The sequence below is a fragment of the Amyelois transitella genome, chromosome 10, assembly GCF_032362555.1.
Source record: "Amyelois transitella isolate CPQ chromosome 10, ilAmyTran1.1, whole genome shotgun sequence".
NCBI classification, from domain to species: domain Eukaryota; kingdom Metazoa; phylum Arthropoda; class Insecta; order Lepidoptera; family Pyralidae; genus Amyelois; species Amyelois transitella.
The window spans coordinates 3,227,390-3,248,814 of record NC_083513.1 but is presented as its reverse complement, the minus strand read 5'-3'; the positions used below and the strand labels follow the sequence as shown (position 1 = coordinate 3,248,814).

The 21,425-nt window shown below is 34.7% G+C and overlaps 2 protein-coding genes across 2 annotated transcripts; both read right to left on the bottom strand.

Annotated features, from left to right (window-relative positions):
- Positions 1–4,309: 4,309 nt before the first annotated feature.
- On the bottom strand, positions 4,310–6,653 carry LOC106137601 (uncharacterized). Its single transcript, XM_013338460.2, has 4 exons — positions 5,853–6,653; positions 5,443–5,535; positions 5,075–5,225; positions 4,310–4,544 (listed from the first exon to the last, which is right to left on the bottom strand). Exons 1-4 carry the CDS (start codon positions 6,615–6,617, stop codon positions 4,372–4,374), a joined length of 1,182 nt encoding a protein of 393 aa, XP_013193914.2. The 5' UTR covers positions 6,618–6,653; the 3' UTR covers positions 4,310–4,371.
- A 1,730-nt stretch (positions 6,654–8,383) lies between these two features.
- Positions 8,384–11,328, bottom strand: LOC132902167 (uncharacterized). Its single transcript, XM_060946240.1, has 5 exons — positions 11,144–11,328; positions 10,570–10,744; positions 9,786–9,878; positions 9,494–9,644; positions 8,384–8,556 (listed from the first exon to the last, which is right to left on the bottom strand). Exons 1-5 carry the CDS (start codon positions 11,326–11,328, stop codon positions 8,384–8,386), a joined length of 777 nt encoding a protein of 258 aa, XP_060802223.1.
- Positions 11,329–21,425: the final 10,097 nt, after the last annotated feature.

Here is a 21,425-nt window from a genome sequence, read left to right as displayed (position 1 = left end):
AGACTTGATTATATATATGTATGTACTTATTTCATTTACAAGTAAATTCTTAATTTAAAAATCGCTATTATCTATCAATTCAAATTCTTATCTATGACTACACTTATATTATGAATACTTTCGACCTATTTCGATATTCCTTGGATTTTAGAGGCGTCCATACTTTGGACTTAGGTACGGATGGGTCAGGTCCGATTTTATTATGCATGCGGTGTTCGGTTTTAGCGTGAATGTGAAGCCACGATCGTGACTCTTAGAATTTGTGGAAAGAAAGGAAGTATAAATAATGTAACGGCCGTAGTTTCAGTAATCGATGTATAAGAGTATAGGGAGACCGAGTGTTGGAAAGATTTTTGTAAAGGTAACAAAGTCATTTTGGTGGTTTAAAAGGTACCAAGTAAGAAAAAAATAAGTATCGGTGCTCACATTCATATGTTTATCCTTCCCTATGTGCAGTGGTTGAAATTCTACCACGTCTATGTACCGCCTGCAAAGAAAAATGGAGCCCCTGTTCTAAATCTCTATTTCTATTAGGGCGGAGCTAATTTTTAAACTCTCGTATCTATTCACTCTATTTACCTCGTAAGAAATAAAGACGTGTGGTATGTTCGCTACTTAAACTCAACGTAAATCTCCACGTGCTGCGACCGTATAATCCAAAACATGAGTTCCATATCGCGATGATGGCAAACCAATACCTGTGTATGAATAGACTCGAACGACCCAACTAATTGGCAATTAAGCCGGTAAATGAGAATAGGCCATTTAGTTCCAGTCAGGAAGCCGGCTAAATATATCGTGAGCCCGTTTTGTTTACTTATCACAATACATCAGAACGAAGACAAATGCATAACCCAATATTGATTAAAAATAATGATAGTATTTTCCTTGATTTAGCTGGGAAATACCCAAACAAATCTATGGCTGCACATAAAATTTGAAATCTAATTCTACTTATAATAAAATTGCGAAAGTTTGAAAACAAGTGTTTGTTACTCTTTGACGTAAAATTCTTGGAATTAAGAAAAATTTCATACGTGGATAGAATGTACCCTGAATAACATACAGGCTACTTTTTATCCTAAAATTCTCATGGAAGTAAAGCCTTGGATTAACAATATGTATTATGAGCTGCGCATAATATAGTACATTGTTACTGATTAATCTGATTTCTATGGGCTCATATAGGTAGTGAATTTATGATAAGTGCAATGGCAAGAATGGTTTTTATGCTTCCACGCTGGCTTCTCATGCCGCACGATTTATACAGAGAATAAAAAAAAGATGCTTCTTTTAAGCGTTGGAGTAAAGCAACCACTATCTTTAATCAATTTTATTATTACAATATTATATTAATAAGATTACGATCGCGGCGGCGGAAAAGAAATGTCCTGTCGATATGTCTCTACCCATTAGCTACTACATATGTTTTTCTGTTATAAATATTTTTAGGAAATCTTATCTCAATGCAATCTTAGACCACATAAAGAAACTACTTTTCAAATTTCTAGATCCAGCGGTTTGGGCCGTGCGTTGAATGCAATTCAGCCTCTCGGTAACCGAAGAGTTTAATCAAATAGATAGAAAAATCCATTTTATTATCCATAGCCTTCATGAATTTCCAATGATAAAAATAAGATATCCATACTAAAGAAATCCAAGGTAAATGCTCCAACTAACGCTAAAGAATAGCAATAGTTCGAGCGACGACCTCTGACATTGTCTCCCTAAAAAGGACGCCGTTAATTCGGAAATTTGTCTCAGCGAATTCTCCACAAGTAACTTTTCTGTGATATTTTCCGACTGCTTTCGACACATTTCGCCTTTGTCCAGAATTATGTGAGCTATTATCATTAGGCGCAGATTACGAGCTAACTTACATCTTATCTTTTATATAGAGATCCTTCCTTTGTTCCGTAATGGTTCTAGTGGCACCGTTAGGCGAAATTGGATAGATTTAGTTCAGTTTTAGAATAAAATTGGGCTGGGGATTTATACTTAACTTTCTACATACCTAAATATATAGAAAATTAATTTTTACTGAATGTCATCCAGCAGGTAATGCTTTTGGCATTGAGTTAGTTTTATTTCTATGATTTAGTTGGTTCATGCAAAATTTGTGAAGATGCCTAATGCCTCATTAGACATACTGGGCCAACTTCGGCCTATCTCTGATAAGCAAGTCGATTTTGGCCGAGTGAAGATAGCGGATGGGCACTCACTACATCCACTCAGAAGTGCTGTCTTGATTGCACATTGTCCGCGAGTTGTTCAATTTTAAGGGAGATATCACACCAGTTATCTTTTCCCGTCCATTCAAACTATATCTTCGGGAAGGTTTGGACGCACAACATAATATGTCTTACGATATCTATGTTTTCATGCCAGGGGTTAAAACAACTTTTACAAAATACCTACATCCCGTGAGATTTGAAACCACGACCACTTCGCGTGACGGCTGAACCATCGAGGCAGAATAAAATTAATTTTATACAACTCTCTCAGTAGTAAAACCAAATGAGGATGCTTTTTACAAATGTATTGTAAAATGGAAATGTCCAATTTAGTTTCTAAATGAATTTCGTTTGCAAATAAGGTTAGACTACGAGGATAGTTTAACATATCTGGCTTGAACTGAATAAATGGATGAAAGTGATTTCTTTTTACTTATTTTAGTTTTATAAGACGGTTTTTAAGAGTATTGGTTTTTGCTTGATGCTTGAATGTACGACTTACCATCATTGTTTCCTTTACAAAAATTATGAAATTAATTATAGTATAAACCTTGATTATAAAAAAAAAATAAAAAAAACAGTACATATTCGTAATTAAAATTAATTTTAATAGTCATCCAAAAATTCAAATCACAAAAGAAATAACACTTGACACAATGTGTACTATGTGTACATATATCCCTGTATAACTGTGTACGTTAAATACTAAACTCAGTTCTGGACTTTCTACAAATAAAAGAAAGGTATTTTTAGCCGGCGTTTATTTAGCTCAGCTAAGTTTATTTTGGGGATCAGGACCAAAATGTGTCCGTTACACACAAATGGTACATTCCGTTTCCCGAAAACCCTTCACGTTGCGCCAACTTTTGCCCTGAAAAGATAAAATGTGTGCGTCGCTTAGACCATTTGCCTCACCCTTGAATTTTGGCGTAAAGATCCCGGTGAGCAATAAAAGTGAATGTTATCTCACTAATTTTTTCCTTTAGGTCAATTCAAGCGCTGTTACCGAAATCTTCGAAGAAACGGAACGATTATGACACTTTTTAGAGCAAATTTCGTAGCAAAATCGAATTCTCGCCATGAGAAAGTTTATCTGCTGATATCTCTTATTTGTGTTACAAGGTAACTTTGATAATTGGGGATCGCAATGGAAATTGTTATTGGAAAATCGATAATCGAATAATTTATTCAGTTTAAAGCTATTTGTAGCATTTGAATAAAGGGACAAAAATATGTCGATTTACTATCTCTTTCTTTTTAATTATACCTATTAGTATAATATGGGACAGGAATAAGGGTTCTCGAGGGCTATTTTTCATTCTAATGTTTTTTGTTTGTACTTCGTTTAGGTGTTAATGAAAAATTACATACGATCCAGACATATTATTGATTTCTGCAATAAAAGACGCAAAAGCGACAAAGGGAAAGTCAGAAAAAAAGTTAGCAGTCTTATCACTCACTAAGTATATTGTTTTCGTAATGAAAAACAGAAGAAAAAAAATCATAACGATATTGGAACTTTGAAGGTCCAAACGTAGAATATGAAGCAAGTATTTTACTGATAAAGTATTTTAAAAAAGCAATATTGATAGCTCTCAACTTTGTTTTATTACAGTCCAAAAGTGAATCCTCTGGGAGTTAATCAAGAGAGAAGCGTGTTTCGTCCAATTTGTAGACCTATTTGACCCTTCATAACAGTGAACAGGGTCCTTAACTTTTTGTTTTAAAAAATGAGTTTCAACAAACGCCCAGCTTATATAATTGAACAATCGTTTCCCTCCATAAGCTATATCATCAAACAATTTTTTGACAACATTCGCCGAAATTATTTAGGACTAAAGCCAGAGTTATTCGAAATGATTCGTGTTATTGGACTGAAAGTCATATTTTTTTTGGACTTTAAAACTAACAGGGAATCGTGAGTTAATTTTGTTAAAAAACTATATTTTACGATTTTTAAAGAAACATTTCATAAAAATTTTATTGTGAATGAACTTTAAGTCTCTTCATTTTTATATTAATTACAAGGAAAAGTATAACACTGGCAAATGAATAAAAACTTAGGTCAAGAGATTGGTAAATATATTATGCTCTACATTATTATAAACTTCACCAAAATTTTGCAAACCAATTTGATTTAGTCAATGAATTTTGAGAACTGTATGATGATAACAAGATAAGTGGTACAAAGGCTGGAGTAGCTAAGAGGCAGAGACATGTTGAGTCTGATCACCCCCCAGAGTGCGTATGCGAACTCATTCTCTCTAGTCAACTGGAAGAATGCCTTAACTCTTCTTTTCTCAATTTTATCTGTAAAAAAGGAAATCATCTAATAAAAGATTTTGCATAAATTTTAACTACAGCGGTGTTTCTGCTACAGGTCGGAAAATACGATGGAAGAAATTTGGAAGAGATTTTTAAGATTTTAAGGAACTATAACCGGTGGCCATAACATTTACATATTTGTGTACACTATATTTGTACTAATTAAAGACTAACAAGCCTACCCCTCTGGGAAAAAGGCATGCAGCATAAAGCATGCAGCAAAGCATTTATGTATGTATGTAAAGACTAACATAACAATAACTAATTTTAAAAAACACTGATCGTCAATTACACAGTTCACACGAGTTTCACTAATAACATGGCGCTAACATGGCGCTCCTGCGATTTTGGACCTATTATATAATTGTTGGAAGACCCAAGAAGAAAATCTCTCGCTCGTTTTGAACTTCGATTGACATAAAAGCAGTGCAAATAAAGCAAAGTGTGCGAAAGTGGCACTACTAGAGGTATTACTAGAAGTACCTACTTGAGTAAATAAAAATACCATAATTTACCAAGTTGTCCACTGTTAGCGGCGTCATGAAGCATAGTTCTTATATGCGATACCTGTGTTGTAGTCACACTGGAGTAGCAACAAGGAACGACTACTAATAAGGTGTACTTAAAACACCTTAGAGATGTGTATATTATTATCAATTGTTTCAGCTGAAAAACATTATAAATGTGAGTTACAAATTACCGTTCTTCGTAAAACTTTACTTCATTCTCATTTACTTTAGAGATATACTCTATCTTATCCCGTCCTTTATTCGCACTCCTTAAAAAACATTAAGTAATAAGAAACTCTTTCATAACTCGCTCGTTAAAATAACAATAAATTGTAATCATTTATAGCATTTATTGAGATTATTTGTGTACTTACAGCTGGATCAGAGTTATCTGTTTGCAGAGCTTTGAATAAACTCTTCAGCAACATCGTAGTTGACAATCCGGAACAAAACAATGAAATCACCATCTGCAACAAATAATAAGTTACTAACTTTATTATTAACAAACAACAACCCTTTCATTAGAATACGTCATGCAATAAACAGAACAGAGGGGTTAGTGCGAGTTTTACTCGATCAAACGCGCCGAGAAAGTAATCACGAATTTGCATGGAATTGCATTAGTGCCATCCGTTACCATTAGGTGGCGCTGATAAAATCACATACCAATTCAGGTTAACTTGCTCGACGCTTTTGATCGAGTAAAACACGCACTTACTCCTCAGGATTTTTTTTTCAAATTTATAAATGTTTTTTCAACTACATTATAATGTATTTTAATTACCGGAAAACTCATGATGGAGTTGAGTTGCTCGGCACATTTGTGCAACAACTCGTATGTTCTGTGCAATGAAATTGTATCCAGTTGGGTATTGTTTGCTAATGCGTCCACTTGGTTCGATTCGGTGATTTCTTTTCCGCCAAACTTTTTCGTCACATGCGCTTTCATGACGCGCACTCTGATCAGAATCATTCTAAGCAAACTACAGAACAACACCTGCTCGCCATCATGGGCAATCATTGTTATGTATGATATTATGAGAATATGATCAGTGCAACGATAGAAGTAGAATAAACTGTATTCAATCAAACTGTACGTCAGGCTTGTGATCATCCATAACATGCTTCTTATTCGCGGGGACGTAATATTCAAATCTTTTTTGATATTTAGTATGTCATCGAACGTATTCAAGTTTGCAATAAAGTATTCGAAAGTTTTCTTCTGAAACACAATTGAATTGAATACCAGGAGAATAAACTCAACACAGGAGGTATCATAAATGACAAGAAATGAAGCACTATCGTTCCTGTAGTTTATTATAAAGACAGCGGTCAAAGCCATCAACACAAAGCTATGGGCGTTCGTTGCCCAAATCACAAATCTCCCGCATTTTATCAAATAAGAACGATTGACTCCAAAAATCATCTGACAGATTACGATAAATTTTATTTTACTGGTGATATCTTTGGTTTCAGTGAAAATGTTATTTTGTTTTGCTGGTTTAACTTCCATTGGTGTCACTTTCGAAGATTTTTTTGTTATAGTCATTGTTCCTTGTTGAATAATTTCAGCGTCCTATTACATTTAAACCCAAACAGCTACTACTGTTAACACAACATTTTATATAAGCAATTTTAATCATTAATACTAAGTGCTGATAAACATCTTTTAATAGCGGTGATCCTTATCTACAATTTAAATTTACTAATGTATTTTTCAACAGCAATTAAATTAATACTTTTTCATAATTCTCAATTATTACTAGTCTATTTAGACTCATATGCAATTAGTTAAATAATGTAATTTAAATAATATACCATGCAACCAAAAAAAAATCTTAAACATTAATAACGTTTTATATTAAATCAATCAAATTTATTTTTTTCACACATGTTCTTTATAATATCCCTGTAACTATATTGACACAATCTAATCGTGATATATAACATTTAAAAAGCTACCGCTTTGTATGAAATCTATAAGAAACGTGTCTGCGTCCCCGGAGGCCATCAATCTTTACCATTTTGACACAATAGGTGCCAAGGTTAATTCCCACCTTCTAGTGTTACGATAAAGCTACTGTGAATATTGGCCAATATGCTGGACCAATGTATTGGCCGTCGTGTTGAGAGAGCTGCTTTAAATTTGCGTCTGTAGTCAACTAATGCCCATATTACTAACACGTATTATGTTATCAATCCGGTAAACATTGGTAGAGTCTGTGTGTTGACAATCGTGTAAAAGACTATTTGAACTATGACTTACAACTTACGGATTTTGGTCCCTATATGTACAAAACAAAAAATGAGGTTACTTTTGACAAAACAGCGATAGCCAGACGCATTAATACTAATCCAAACTGCTGGCTTAAGCCAGCGCCTGACTCAATGTGTACAGTGGCCTTAAGGTGTGATCCATCAATCATTGGTTAGGTACGCCTCACTTCTATTATTACATAAATTGGATAGGATATGTATGTTTAGAAATAAATTAAACTGAATAATTTATGATACTACAACAGAATATTGAAAGGGATAATATAATTGATAACTCTCTCTTATTGTAACTTATTCTCAATCGTATGCTCAGATGTCTAAAGACCTAAGTCAATCAAAGGAGTAGCACACAAACATGGAAGTCATCTTTTAGGCGATGAGCTAGGAACCTTGTTACTATACTTAAATACCAGCCATTTGAGCCTCGGGACTATTAGCTCTGTCTACTCCGTAAGATATAAGTAGACATGTGCGAAAAGTCTTGGTTCAGCTTTTGCGGCGACATGATTGATTGGTTCACTTGTTCAGTTGGTGGAATTTAATCTTTCCTAAAATATAAACAGATTGAATGTAATAGATTTAGATAATAATGTAATAGATATAGATAAACAGCTTTTGATAAGGTCAACTGCGGAGGTCTTTTTGGTTCTTTTTTGTGTATTATTTTGTATATCAGACCAATCGAGCTATCCTATTCTCATATTATTATGATATTGGATAATACTCAATTAGACACTATTGGTTAATCAAACGAAAGCTCTTGTAAATATATATGACAGCAATAAACACAATTTATTTTTTAAAATTTCCATAGGGTAAACATTCTTAATTTCTAAACAGATAATTTAAAAGAACTAACAAGACATTTTACATGAGTCAATTTCAAATATGTTGAGTTTAAACTTCATAGGAAATTAAAATATTGTATTCTGTTAAGTTCTTAAAGACTCATTCAGTCCTCTTATTATGAATCATTTTGTCATAGGCAGTTATATGATAAAGCTTATTTTTATGCATATATTTATACATCTTCAGTTTTCAGTCAATAAACTTAGAGAACTGTATAATGATAACAAGGTAGGTGGTGCAAAGACTGAAGTAGCTAAGAGGCAAAGACATGTTGAGTCTGATCACCCCCCAGAGAGCGTACGCGAATTCATTCTCTCGGGTCAAATGAAAGAAGGTCTTCACTCGCCTCTTTTCTATTATATCTGCAAAGAAGAAATAAATTTATGTTTCGAAATCGCAGTTGGCACCGTTTTTTTTTTTTTGTAATTAATAAGAACAGAATAACAATATCCTTGATACTTTTATATAGGTACTTCGCTTCTCTTATTTTTATTTTACGAACTGTATGGCCCAGTGGTAGTGTCTCTGACTCTGAACCATACGTTCGGAGAATGATTATATGCTAACAAGTTTTTTCATACATACATATGATCACGTCTTTATCCCTTACGGGGTAGACAGAGCCAACAGTCTTGAAAAGACTGATAGGCCACGTTCAGCTGTTTGGCTTAATGATAGAATTGAGATTCAAATAGTGACGGGTTGCTAGCACATCGCCTAAAAGAAGAATCCCAAGTTTATAAGCCTATCCCTTAGCCTTTTACGACATCCATGGGAACGAGATGGAGTGGTCTTATTCTTTTTTGTATTGGTGCCGGGAACCACACGGCACAGTTTTTTCAGATAGTGAATAAAAAAAATTAGGGTTTCTTTTCACACGCAGACTATAAAAAATCAAGCGAATTAAAAGTATTTGGGTTTTTTAATTTTTTTATGTACCTCTCGTCACCGCCCGGGGGCCTTTTATAAGCACGCGAGTCCCGGATCTTCTTCTTTAGTCTATTACAGCGCTTGATAAGTTAAGTAGCTCGCTATCCTCAGGCGGCTACTTGCTTGAACTCGTATATGTAGCTAAGACCAAGCTCTTAAAAATTGTAAAACGTGTCCAATAAAGATTGTCGTTATTCTATGAATTTTTAAATTATCTCTTATCACCTTTACCTGCGACGTTTTACCTATACATCACAGTGACGTCCAACGTGGCGCTAAGCATCATTAAGTCATCCAGATAAATAGGTCTTTCGGGTTATGTGGCTTTGTTCTGCCTACCTTTCCAAGAAAAAATGTAAGTTTGTTTACCAAGTTGACCACTGTTGGCGGCTTCATGCAGCGTAGCTCGTATGTAGAATACTTGTCTTGTGGTGACACTGGAGTAGTAGCAAGGAATCACTACCAATATTGTGTACCTTATGCACCTAGTTACACAGTATATAATAACCAACTGCTTCATCTCGTTTATCTGGAAGAAAGTCAGATCTTATAAATAAGTTGTAACAATCCATACTACCGGCATGTAAATTGTAAACTTTTTGAAGACGAGACTAAATAATTAAAAAAATAATTTTAATTGCGTGTTTTGAAAATTACTCACAAGCGGATTGGAGTTCTCTATTTGCAAAGCTTGATATAGACTCTTTAGGAGCATCGTGGTTGATAATCCCGAACAAAACAAGGCAATCATCATCTGCAATAAATTTTGAAATGTACAACTCTGTAAAGCCAGTTTGAGCACGTTAAATTAGTATTAGGAAGCACCGCGTACGTCTTCTAGTACAATACATTACAATAGTTTCGGCAACATAAATAAGTCATTTAATCCTTTATTGGCTGCTAGTTTTTACAGATATTTCCAGACATATAACTTTATAAATGATCCGATTTCCATCAAACATAGACGACAGACCGGCAGGCTTTTGGCTTACTAAGGGCAAATCCTCTTAATTCGTTACAATATACACTATACAACTACGGGTCAACATAAATTAACGTTTTAAAAATTTTAAATTTAAAGATACATATATAGATTATACCGAAGCTTAAGCACTTAATTAATTAACAAAAATACTGCGAAACCTTATAATAAGAATAATAAGAATGCGAACTCGCATTACTTGGAGTATTTTAATAGGTTTATAAGCCAAACAACATGCATATATGATAAAATTCACAAATACTGCTGAATTTTCGCCTAATGCGTTTTTGTTAGACAAGACTATTAAGTAGACGCGATATCAATAGTGAAAATGAAACATCACAAACATAATTAACGTTATATTCAGATACGTGTGGTTGCAAACTTAAACACTGTATCGAATTTATGTAAAAACTATAAATATTTTCCAGACTAACGATTTATAGTTAAACTTTTTTATTACCGGGAAACTCATTATGGAGTTGAGCTGTTCGGCGCACTTGTGCAACAACTCGTACGTTCTGTGCAATGAAATGGTATCCAGCTGGGTATTGTTTGCTAATGCGTCCACTTTACTAGACTCCTTCATTTCTTTCCCTTCAAAATTCTTCTTCACATGCCCCCTCATTATACACACTCTGATCCAAATCATTCTTAGTAAAGTACAAAACAGTACTTGCTCACTGTCATGGGCCATTATTGTTACACATAAGCAGATTAAAGTAGGATCCCTCCATCCATATATAAAAAGAACAGTGAACTCCATTACACCGTAAACTAGGCTCGAGATCATCCAAGTTATAATTCTTAATCTCGAAGATATAGTGTCTATATCTTTTTGAATATTTAAAATTTCATCAAACATGTTCATGTTTGCTATTAAGTTTTTAAAGGTCCTGCTGTGAAAAACTAAGGAACTGAAGATAAGGAGAATATATTCAATACATGCCGTATTTTGAATGACAAGATAAGAAGCGCTAACACTCCGATAGTTAAACATAAATGCTATAGTCAAAGCAATAAATAAAATGCTATACGTTTTTGTAAGCCATTTTACAAATCTTCCGCTATTAATCAAATAAGTACGATTTATTCCAAGGATGGCTTGAACATAGACAATGCACTGAATTTTGCTTAGAATATCATTTGTTTGGGTCTGTTTTTGTTTCGTGGATTTAATTTCCACTGGGGTCACTTTTGTTAAGTTTTTTGTCGATTTCATCGTTATTAATAACTTTATTTGAGACTTTAATTATATTGTTTTTTCTGTGCTGTAAACCTCTTGATAGATTTCAGCTTGAGAATGGGCTATATTAATTTTAATTAAGTACGTATAATTAACGTTGTACCATTACTGTTAATGAAAATTTTAAATTAACAAGTTTTGTAACTGTTCCCGCTTTTAATTATAATCCATTTTTAATAAAATTGTGTCTCTTGTTATTATACTTAGAAACCAACGGCGACTGGTGTGATAATATTCATTAAAGTAATTTCGTTAATACCGAAGTGCTGATAAACATCTTCCATTATACAAATTGACCTCAAACGATATTGATAATATATTTTCAATATCTTACTAGACGCAGTTTGTAACGATAAATTAAAAATAATTGCTTATGCAGAAGGGATAAACCGAAAAAAATCTGGCTCAACATCAAGATAATTATGGAAGGAAATAAACTTTGAATCCGCAAATGTCTAAATCTTTGTATTTAATTAATTTATTAAACTTTTATTTTATACACAAACAAACAATTCGTACATTATGGTTATCTGGTGTGACATAATGTACGAATTGTTTGTTTTTGTTTGCGGTGTGAAATGAAAATATTTGAAATTTATTTACATTTAAAACTATAAAACCTATTTCCAAAATAAGTATTACTCTATTACCCTCTGTGTATTTAATAACACAGCAAGCAAGAAAAAACTCAATTAATAAATAACTTTCCCTCTGGAAATCCCTTGGCATAAAAATAACGACTATTAGATGCAAATATTTACATCGCTTCAAAAAATTTAAAGTTCCCGATCTTCGCTCGGCAGTATAAACACAATTTTTGCATTAAACTTGAAAAAGATTTATATTTGAAGCGCATTCGTGAACACAATAATGGGCAGGAAAAAGGGAATTCTTGTTGCGGAAAGACTTTGGCGTATGAATAATAAACGGAGTTGAATACATTTCAATATGAATGTAGTTTGTTCGTCTTATTGTGGAGCTAAATGGTTTCAGCTCGATCGCCGATACGGTGCATATTGTTGGATTCAGTTGGAGTAGAAAACATGTCTTTAGTTTCACTTTTGTGTGTCCGTAAAAGTGGGTTTTGTTATGTATCTATCGTATATACAATAATTTCGATAAAATAATTGGCGGACTTTTTCTAAATATAATCTATACCAGTCGACTATTGGGTCAAACAGAAATATTAACGTGGGTACTCTTGTGTAAATCGTAGAAATGACTAATGCATGATCGAATCCACTATTATTAATTTCCAAGACAAAAAATTGGACCAGGTAGGCATACACATTACACGTCTTTTTATATTACGGGATATACAGAACCAACGTATAAACGAAAAGTGACCGGTGGTTAGCCTACTGCCATCCAAAATGTATCCCAAGTTTATAAACCTAAGAGTAAGATTTATAAACTTCGAAGCGAAGTCAATCTATAAGAATATAAAAATAATTGAAACTGTTTTAATTATCACTTTCCTGAAATTTTTTATCATTGAAGTTTGCCTAGAATACAATCGGGAGTGATGTCGAGAGATGATGAGAGAGACATATTTTTTTATATACATAGTTCCTTAATCTCCAACTACCAAACTCATTTGAATATTTTCTTAACTCTTCTTTACTCTTATTAGATAATAGCTTTAATATTTAATCTCCTTAAAATTATGAAAATAACATAATATTGTGTATGAAGTATTTTTATAGCGCTAAAGGATTTTCCTATTATCACAAGGATAAGCCGGTCGAAAATATAAAATTTCTAGGTAATCGTGTTAACAAGACCTCATTAGAAGTAAGCTTTGTTTTTCTTCAACATTTACCTACTTCGTGCTTTTTCGCGCTGTTTTCGCTACTAATTATATTATGCTAATTTTAGTAGCTGTCCGTCCAGGATTGTCGAGAGCTGTCTTTGGGGAAGAATTCTGAGTAAATTGAATTTATAGAGAGATAGAGCTGACTAGGATCAGATGCCAGGATGGTAGCGTTGTGAAAGGAGAAGAATGTGTACTAAAGATATGGAAGGACTATTTTGAAAGTTTATTTGAAAAAAAGGAAGGAAATAAGAAAGATTTCTGCTATAGCGAAGAAAAAGAGAATGAGATGGAAGGCGAAATTGAAATGTTCGAAATTGTGGAAGCACTTAAGAGTATGAAAGCGGGAAAGGCTGCTGGGTGTGATAGAGTGTCGGTCGAGATGCTTAAAGCAGGAAAAGGCGTAGTAGCTAGTCAGTTGTACTGCCTTTTCAATTTGTGTTGGAGAAGCGGCCGAGTACCAAAAGATTGGTGTAAGGCTGTTATCGTGCCACTTTACAAAGGAAAAGGGTCACAGCTGGACTGCAAAAATTATCGTGGTATAAGCCTGCTTAGCGTCGTCGGCAAATTGTATGCTAAGGTATTGATTAATAGAGTCAGGAATGAAACTGATGACAAAATATGGGATGCTCAAGCGGGATTTCGAAAGGGAATGGGATGTACTGATCAGGTCTTTTCCTTGCGGTGCATAGCCGAAAAGTTTTTGGCCAAGAGTCAAAAAGTCTATTGCACATTCGTAGATCTGGAAAAGGCCTATGACAGAGTTGAGAGGAATGAATTGTGGTCAGCACTTTCTATGCATGGGGTGAGCAGTCTCTTAATACGAGCACTGAAATCCTTATATGAGGATTCGAGTGCTTGTGTCAGGATAAACGGAGCGCACACTGAGTGGTTTAAGATTGAGAAAGGCGTTAGGCAAGGATGTGTTGCGTCACCGTGGCTGTTCAACCTATTTATGGATAGCTGTTTGACAGATTTGCAAGAGTCTAAAAGTGGATTAAGGATGAATGAGTTACTCGTCAAATGTCTGCTCTATGCCGACGATCAGGTTATACTGGCGTCATCAGCGGAGGAGTTACAGGAGATGGTAAACTGTATGCATGAAGCTTTAAAAGAGAAAGGAATGAAAGTGAACGTAAGTAAAACTAAAACACTGGTTTTTGAAATGGAGAAAGAAATGACAGCATGTAATATTTTGATTGGAGGAGAAAAAGTGGAGCAAGTGAAAGAGTTTGTATATCTAGGATCAAAGTTTACATCAGATGGCAAGTATGATAGTGATATTGAAAGGAGAGTGAACGCGGGGAACATGGTGAATGGAGCTTTGCATGCCTTTATGAGCAGTCAGAAACTATCCAAAAAGGCTCGACTGGCTGTGCACAGGGGCGTGTTGGTCCCGACATTAATGTATGGGAGTGAAAGTTGGGTATGGCAAAAGAAACATGAAAGCAGAATAAATGCAGTGGAAATGAGAGCGTTAAGGAGTATGATGGGTGTGAAATTGAGTGACAGGATAAGGAACAGCGTGATGAGGGAATGTTGTGATGTGAAAGAAGATGTAGTTACAGGAATAGAAAAGGGTATGTTGGGATGGTTCGGTCATGTGGAGAGGGTGAATGAAAGCGGGTTGACTAAGCAGATATACAAGGAGAGTGTGGAGGGAAAGGTCGGAGTGGGAAGACCTAGACGAACGTATCTTGATCAAATTAAGGACGTCCTGGTAAAGGGTCAGGTCAAAAGTACCCGAAACCGCCGAGCTTGTATGAAGAGAGTTATGAATGTGGACGAAGCGAAAGAAGTATGCAGAGATCGTGGCAAGTGGAAAGAGGTAGTCTCTGCCTACCCCTCCGGGAAAGAGGCGTGATTTTATGTATGTATGTATGTATGTTGAATTTATAATCATCATCATTAATATTGTCCTGACCTTTGCGTCCTTCCGAGAAGCAAGTAATCCGCCTATGATCTTAATAAGTGAAGTCAGGTCACACAGAGCGACTCCTGTCTGAACTCATGTCAAATAAGGGGAACCAAACTGATTAACTTTCCCATTCCTGCCTGAGGCTGACCCGGGTGACCTCTCCAGAGAGGATGTTACCTAGAGAAATGACAGAAGGTTGTTAAAGACCTTTTTTTTTAAAACTTCCAAGTCAGTCATGAGTCTTACTAATCGCTTCTTATTCAGAACAAAAAAAAGGAAATATTGAAAAATAATGTATTTTATTTAGGTCTCCAAGATATAAAGTCGTTTATTATGATATTTTAGTGCCGAAAAAGCATGTTCTGAATGTTGAGTAATGGAGCGCTATCGGTCACGCAAAATGTCTGTATTATCGAGCCTAATAGCTTGAGACATACTGAGGTTAAATCATCACAAAAGATATTTATCGAGTATTCAATGGAATTTACGAAGTGGTAAGAGATTTTGTATGAATAGCGGTAGTCGAGTGACTCAAAAAGGGCGAACTCGTTCCGAGCACTGGTTCGAATCCTACCATATACCAATGACACTTTTGACAATGAATAATGGCAACAAGGTGTGTAGCCATATTTAATCTGGGTTGGATTGTTCTGCACGATAGGAGTCGCTTCGTTTAAAAAGCTGACTAACCCACTAGAATGAGGAACACCAGGGATGACAACGTGGCCGTCAGTTTTGATATGTATTATTCCCTGATCTTCATAACTTCAGACTTATTCCGTGATATGAGCCTGCTTAAATGTTCTCTTTCCCGAAAGTGTAGGCAGCAATTACACACTAACACACCTGAAGGTTTACTCAAAAAATAATAATAAGTTAACCAATTATTACTGAACATTTTTCACAAAGATATTTTCCTTATAAGAACTCCCCATTCCTAATCAGGCGTATAAATGAAAAATAAATAAAGATTGCGTGTTAGACAGAAAACGCGACCACTGTGTTAGCGGCATTAAAATCAAATTGCTTTTCCTAAAATAGACGTTGAGTCGAAAATTGTACCAGTTGATATGTCAAATCGTAATAGGATTCAGTCCGGGGATATAAAATTCAGGCGAATCACAAATTTGATTTTGCCGAGTTTCTGAGTTGAAAGCATTTCTACAGCGACTTCGGAGTGTTGAATAATAACAAGTTTTATCTGCCCGTGTGTTTGTTCAATGATTTTGGCTTTTGCAGATCCATCATTTGTATTCATTTCTCTACTAACTGTTGCCCGGAACCTCCTTTTCGTGGGAAAGTTGCTTTTTAATTTTTAAAGCGAATATTTCAGCATCAAGATACATTATTTTTGTAATTTTCATAAAGTTTGCTTATCTTTAATCCTTCAGTTACATGTGTGGGATTTCAAAGCTCTAGTCATTCTACAAAAAAGGTATGTAAATTTACATAGGTACTGTGATGAATGATCAGGTAAGATTTATAAATTTTAACCTCTGTGTTAATTATTTTTAGGTCTTTTACTTATAAAACTACTTAATTTCCAGAGAACTTGACTTCTGGAAAAGTATAAGAATATAGGTTATTAATAATAAGGTCTTCCAAACCCCTTCGCTAGTCGATTGAAACTCGATTTTCTAAGACAAGTCGGCAATCAATGGCCGAACATGTCAGGGCGTAGCCGCAGATTAGACGCTATTGTTGTCGCCCGGACAGAAGTGAACGCTATAGCTAATAATTGTCCAAGTTCCAAAACATGTTTGTATACACATGCATACATATAACACGCAGTATCTATCTATATATTGTATCTTTATGAGGTAAAAATAGCCATTAGTCTTGAAAATACTAAAAGAAACTTTGATTTTTCTTTGCGAACAGCCCAGCATAATAATATTTACATTCGTGTTTGTCATAACAAAATATAAATATTGCCACATATCAAACTCGATCTTCACCCGGAAAATAGTAAGAGATTCTAAAATACTCATAGATCAGACAATCCATGTTCTTACTCACAGACCATCACAAACGACTATTTTCAGAAATAAAAAATCCTGTTGAAATAAGAAACTTTATTAGAGCTGACATTGCTGCAATTCTGTCTAAAGCCACCTTTTGAATGGGATTACACGGTATATTCACTTAAATCTCCTTTCTGTGTCTCGCTTTAAAATGGAAATTCGGATAATGCTCGGATGAGGGGGATTACCCGACAGCAGTCACGGATAACTTACGGGAGAAAACCTCCAAATTATTGCGCAATTATGACAAAACATCTTATAATTATTAGACTACAATGATAGCTGCAAAAACTAAACGTGCACATTCAGGCCATTGGAAGTGTAACTATGATCCAATATGTTTCCCTCTAGTGATTGCGGAATTCAGATGGGAATCGCTTCATATAACTAACTAACCCAGTCCAGGGTCATGGTCGTAGTCATAGATCGTTCCCCTGGCTCCTATCCAGAGAGAAGAGGACACAACCGGAATTATCGCCAGAAACAAAAATTGCAACAAAAACGCATACGCATCGCCCTATAAAAGGCAATTTATTATGATCTTGGCGTTTGTAATTTATTTTATGAAACAACTAAGCCTAAAAAAAGGCCATAATAAAGACAAATGTCGTAAAAAGTAAATGAAGTATGGCTGTAGGTCGTGTGACGGTCAACCGAGACTAATAAAGAAAAACCGGCCAAGTGCGAGTTGGACTCGCGTACGACGTGCTACTACATTTTTTCGAAAGTATTCCATATATTTCTTTAAATTTTTGTTGGTAATTGAATTCTATATTATCTATCTCTAGGTATATTCTCCAAAATAACTTTCTCTTGAGGTCTTTCCTAATTAATATCTTGTGATCGTAATTTTTATATATTTATTTAACATCCTTTTTACATACATACATACATATGGTCACGTCTATATCCCTTGTGGGGTAGACAGAGCCAACAGTCTTCAAAAGACTGATAGGCCACACTAACATCCTGCTTATCTGCATATAAGTATGTATTTATTATAAAATATATTACATAATATAGTAAAGTTAGTACCCCAAACTTAAGTCCCGAACTTACTTTGGGGCTTTTTGTCCAAAGGACCAAAGAAAGTGAAAACGTCGTGTAATATTAGTAAAATCTTAATAAAATTGGTTGAATAAACAGATTTTTACAGAGACAATTGGACTATGGTATCTAGAGTTAGGTTCACGTCTGTATATAGACAATAGTATCTGCACATATAACCTCGACAGTTTGTAGAATCATGCCTTGTGACCGTATAATTGAAACATGAGATCTTGGCTTATTCAAATTATATCATGCTTAGATTACTGCTCATGAATATTCTAGACAATTGATGCAGTAATCAATAAAAACTTATAAAAAAGGTATTAGAGAATAAAACTCGTAAGCAAGTGGTCGAACGGTTAAGTTACCCGAATAAAAAAATCTGTGCTTTATTGTTAATCATACACGCTTTGCGATGAAGAGAAACCTAGTAACGAAACTTATATTCATCCAGGTCATTGGATGTGTTACATGATCTAGCATGGGTAAGATCAAAGGTGGCGAAGAACAGACTAAACCCACTTCGTTTAAAAACCTATATAATCTAGGATCATGGTTATAAGGACATCTCCAGAGAGGTGTGGACGCAACGAGGAATAACTCCTCAATTTTTTATGTTTCTTTCGGTGAGGTAAGGCTTTAAGCAATATGTTACAACTATGATCTTATTTAGGTCAGCTCCGATCATCAGACGCCAATTGGAGTTGTTTCATGTAATTACATATTACTTACAGTCCTAATTATAGGCGAACCCGGGGCCTCTTTTTAGGGAGGATTATACTTACGTATATATGGTCACGATAAGTACTTTCTTCATCAGTAACTATTGACTTTATTACAGTAATAGTAAGAGAAACCTGTCATTGGCCTTATAATAACATAAGATTAATACTGTATTAATATTTAATGTATACGCTGTTGGTTTCTTTAATAAAATAAATAGATATATAGTGACGTCTAAATCCCTTGCGGGGTAGAGAGAGCCGGCAGTCTTGCAAAAACTGTAAGGTCACGTTCAGCTGTATGGCCTAATGGTGGACTGAGTGGATTGAGATTCAAAAAGTGACAGGTTGCGAGCTCATCGCCTACAAAAGAATCCCAAGTATATAAACCTATCCCTGAGTTGCCTTTAACGACATCCATGGGAAAGATTGAATGCTGATAGGCGATTATGTCAGTCAAGAAGAACCAAAAGTAGAAATATATATACGTTTTGTTTATCCAACTGGATAAAAACAGGCTTATCGTTAGTGGAACGTATAGCCCCTTAGGGCACCATATTTTTTACAACGCAATCAAACAAGCGACGTTCCCGGGAAACACTATTTCATTTCGCTAGCATATTTTTTTTATATTCGAATCAGTTGCTAACTGATATTTTAGTTTTATTGTGTTTTACTAGTATAAGCCGCAAAATGATTTATATATCAAATGTCATCGATGGGTTTTTGCCTGTAAAAAATAAAACCGGTCTACAAAAAATATATGACGTAACTTTTTCCTGACAGTCTTAAAAAACTGACATAAACATAGCCACGTTCAGTTGTTAGACGTTATGATAGAATTGAAATTCAAATAGTGACAGGTTGCTAGCCCATCGACTATGAGAAGAATACCAAGTTTATAAGCCTATCCCTTAAAGGCTTTTTACGACATCCATGGGAAAGTAATAGTGTCTAACCTTTGCCTAACTCAAAAATTGCCATTAGCCTCACGCCGCACTTAATCGGTAATATAAACATTTTTAAATTACATATTTCATATAACTAAGCTATTGGTAAAAACATATTCCCTATAGATTGAGGTGGATGAGTAATAGTTAGTAAAATGCAGGTGGTGTTATGATATGCTACTACACTATACTATATAATAAATGAATGTTTCTCCCCATCAAGCCAGCCTATTCGTTTCACAAAATATAGCCCTGTCAGTTAAATGTCCAATCAATAGACATCAAACAACGTTATATGTATATCAATTTCAGATACAAATTGGATGTAAATTTAGTGATGCACAAGAATAAAGTCCTCAGAGAGTTTTCAAGTATGACTCTTAGTTGCTTTGCAGAGCCCGACTTTTCAACAAGTTTCTCAATGACTGTGAAATTTGAACTTCTGCCTTTTGTACCCCAAGGCAGTTTTGAAATAATAAAAAATAAATACAACTGTATTATAAGAAAAATAATATACAACTGTATTAAAAAGAAAACATATTTATCACAAAGTTACAATCGACGAATTGCGGCCCCACAACAGTCCAACCGAGTAAAGTTCTACTGTGAGTGGATTGTTGACCACCTATAGAAATCAGTAATTTTGTCAACGTTGTCCATATAGGTACATTGAAAAACAACACAGCATTTTTTTTACCATGTCGCCCCAAATGAAGTAATTTTGAACATTGTTTATGAAGGTCCAGCGTCATTGCCTGAAGAGTATTATTTCGACGTTAACACGTAAATGAATAAAATGGAATATCGAATTTCATAGGATCCAATTCAGTATATCTCTATAAAATCTGTAAAAACCTGGCTCATAGACTCGAGTTATTTACATCACTAGATGTGATAAAAGCGAAATATATCTAAAAAAAAAACAAAAATATATTTAAAGCCTTTAAAGCTTACAAATTGCTGTAACTTTTACGATCTGTAAAACCATTATCCAATAACCTTCAATACTTTCATCAAAGCTTTCAAATTGGTTTGAATCATCCTGACCTTTATCATAGTGGCATCTTACAAATTGAGGAGCATTGTGTTAGTCACAGTCCAGGATTGGGGAAGTCAGGTTAAATGTGAAGAGATTGGTGTCTGACACTGCAAAGGAACTTAACATCCATTTGCCTGAATATGTAGGTTTTCTCACAATGTTTCACCCCGCGTTGAGAGATTAGTTTATGCGTGTGTGCGTGACTGACAGACAAACAACGCACAACCTACAACGCTGGGTCTAGAAATTTTTAATCATGTGGTCTTAGGTTGCAGTGAGCCACGGGTGAATGCATGTCAAACTATAAATGTACACAATCTTAAAAAATAGTCTAAATGTTTGCTCTAATTCAAATCAATGCTCATTGTGTATATGTTAGTTTAGCTGTAAAGCCATCAGTGAAGCTATATATTACTGCCAAGCCATTGACGGCATCTCTAATTGAACACGAAATGAAGCGGTTTGTACGAGTACATTCCCGGCTACAATTGTATGTAATCCTATACAATATTGTGTCTTAGTGTGAATTTTTTAAGCATTGTGTTATTTGCAACGAC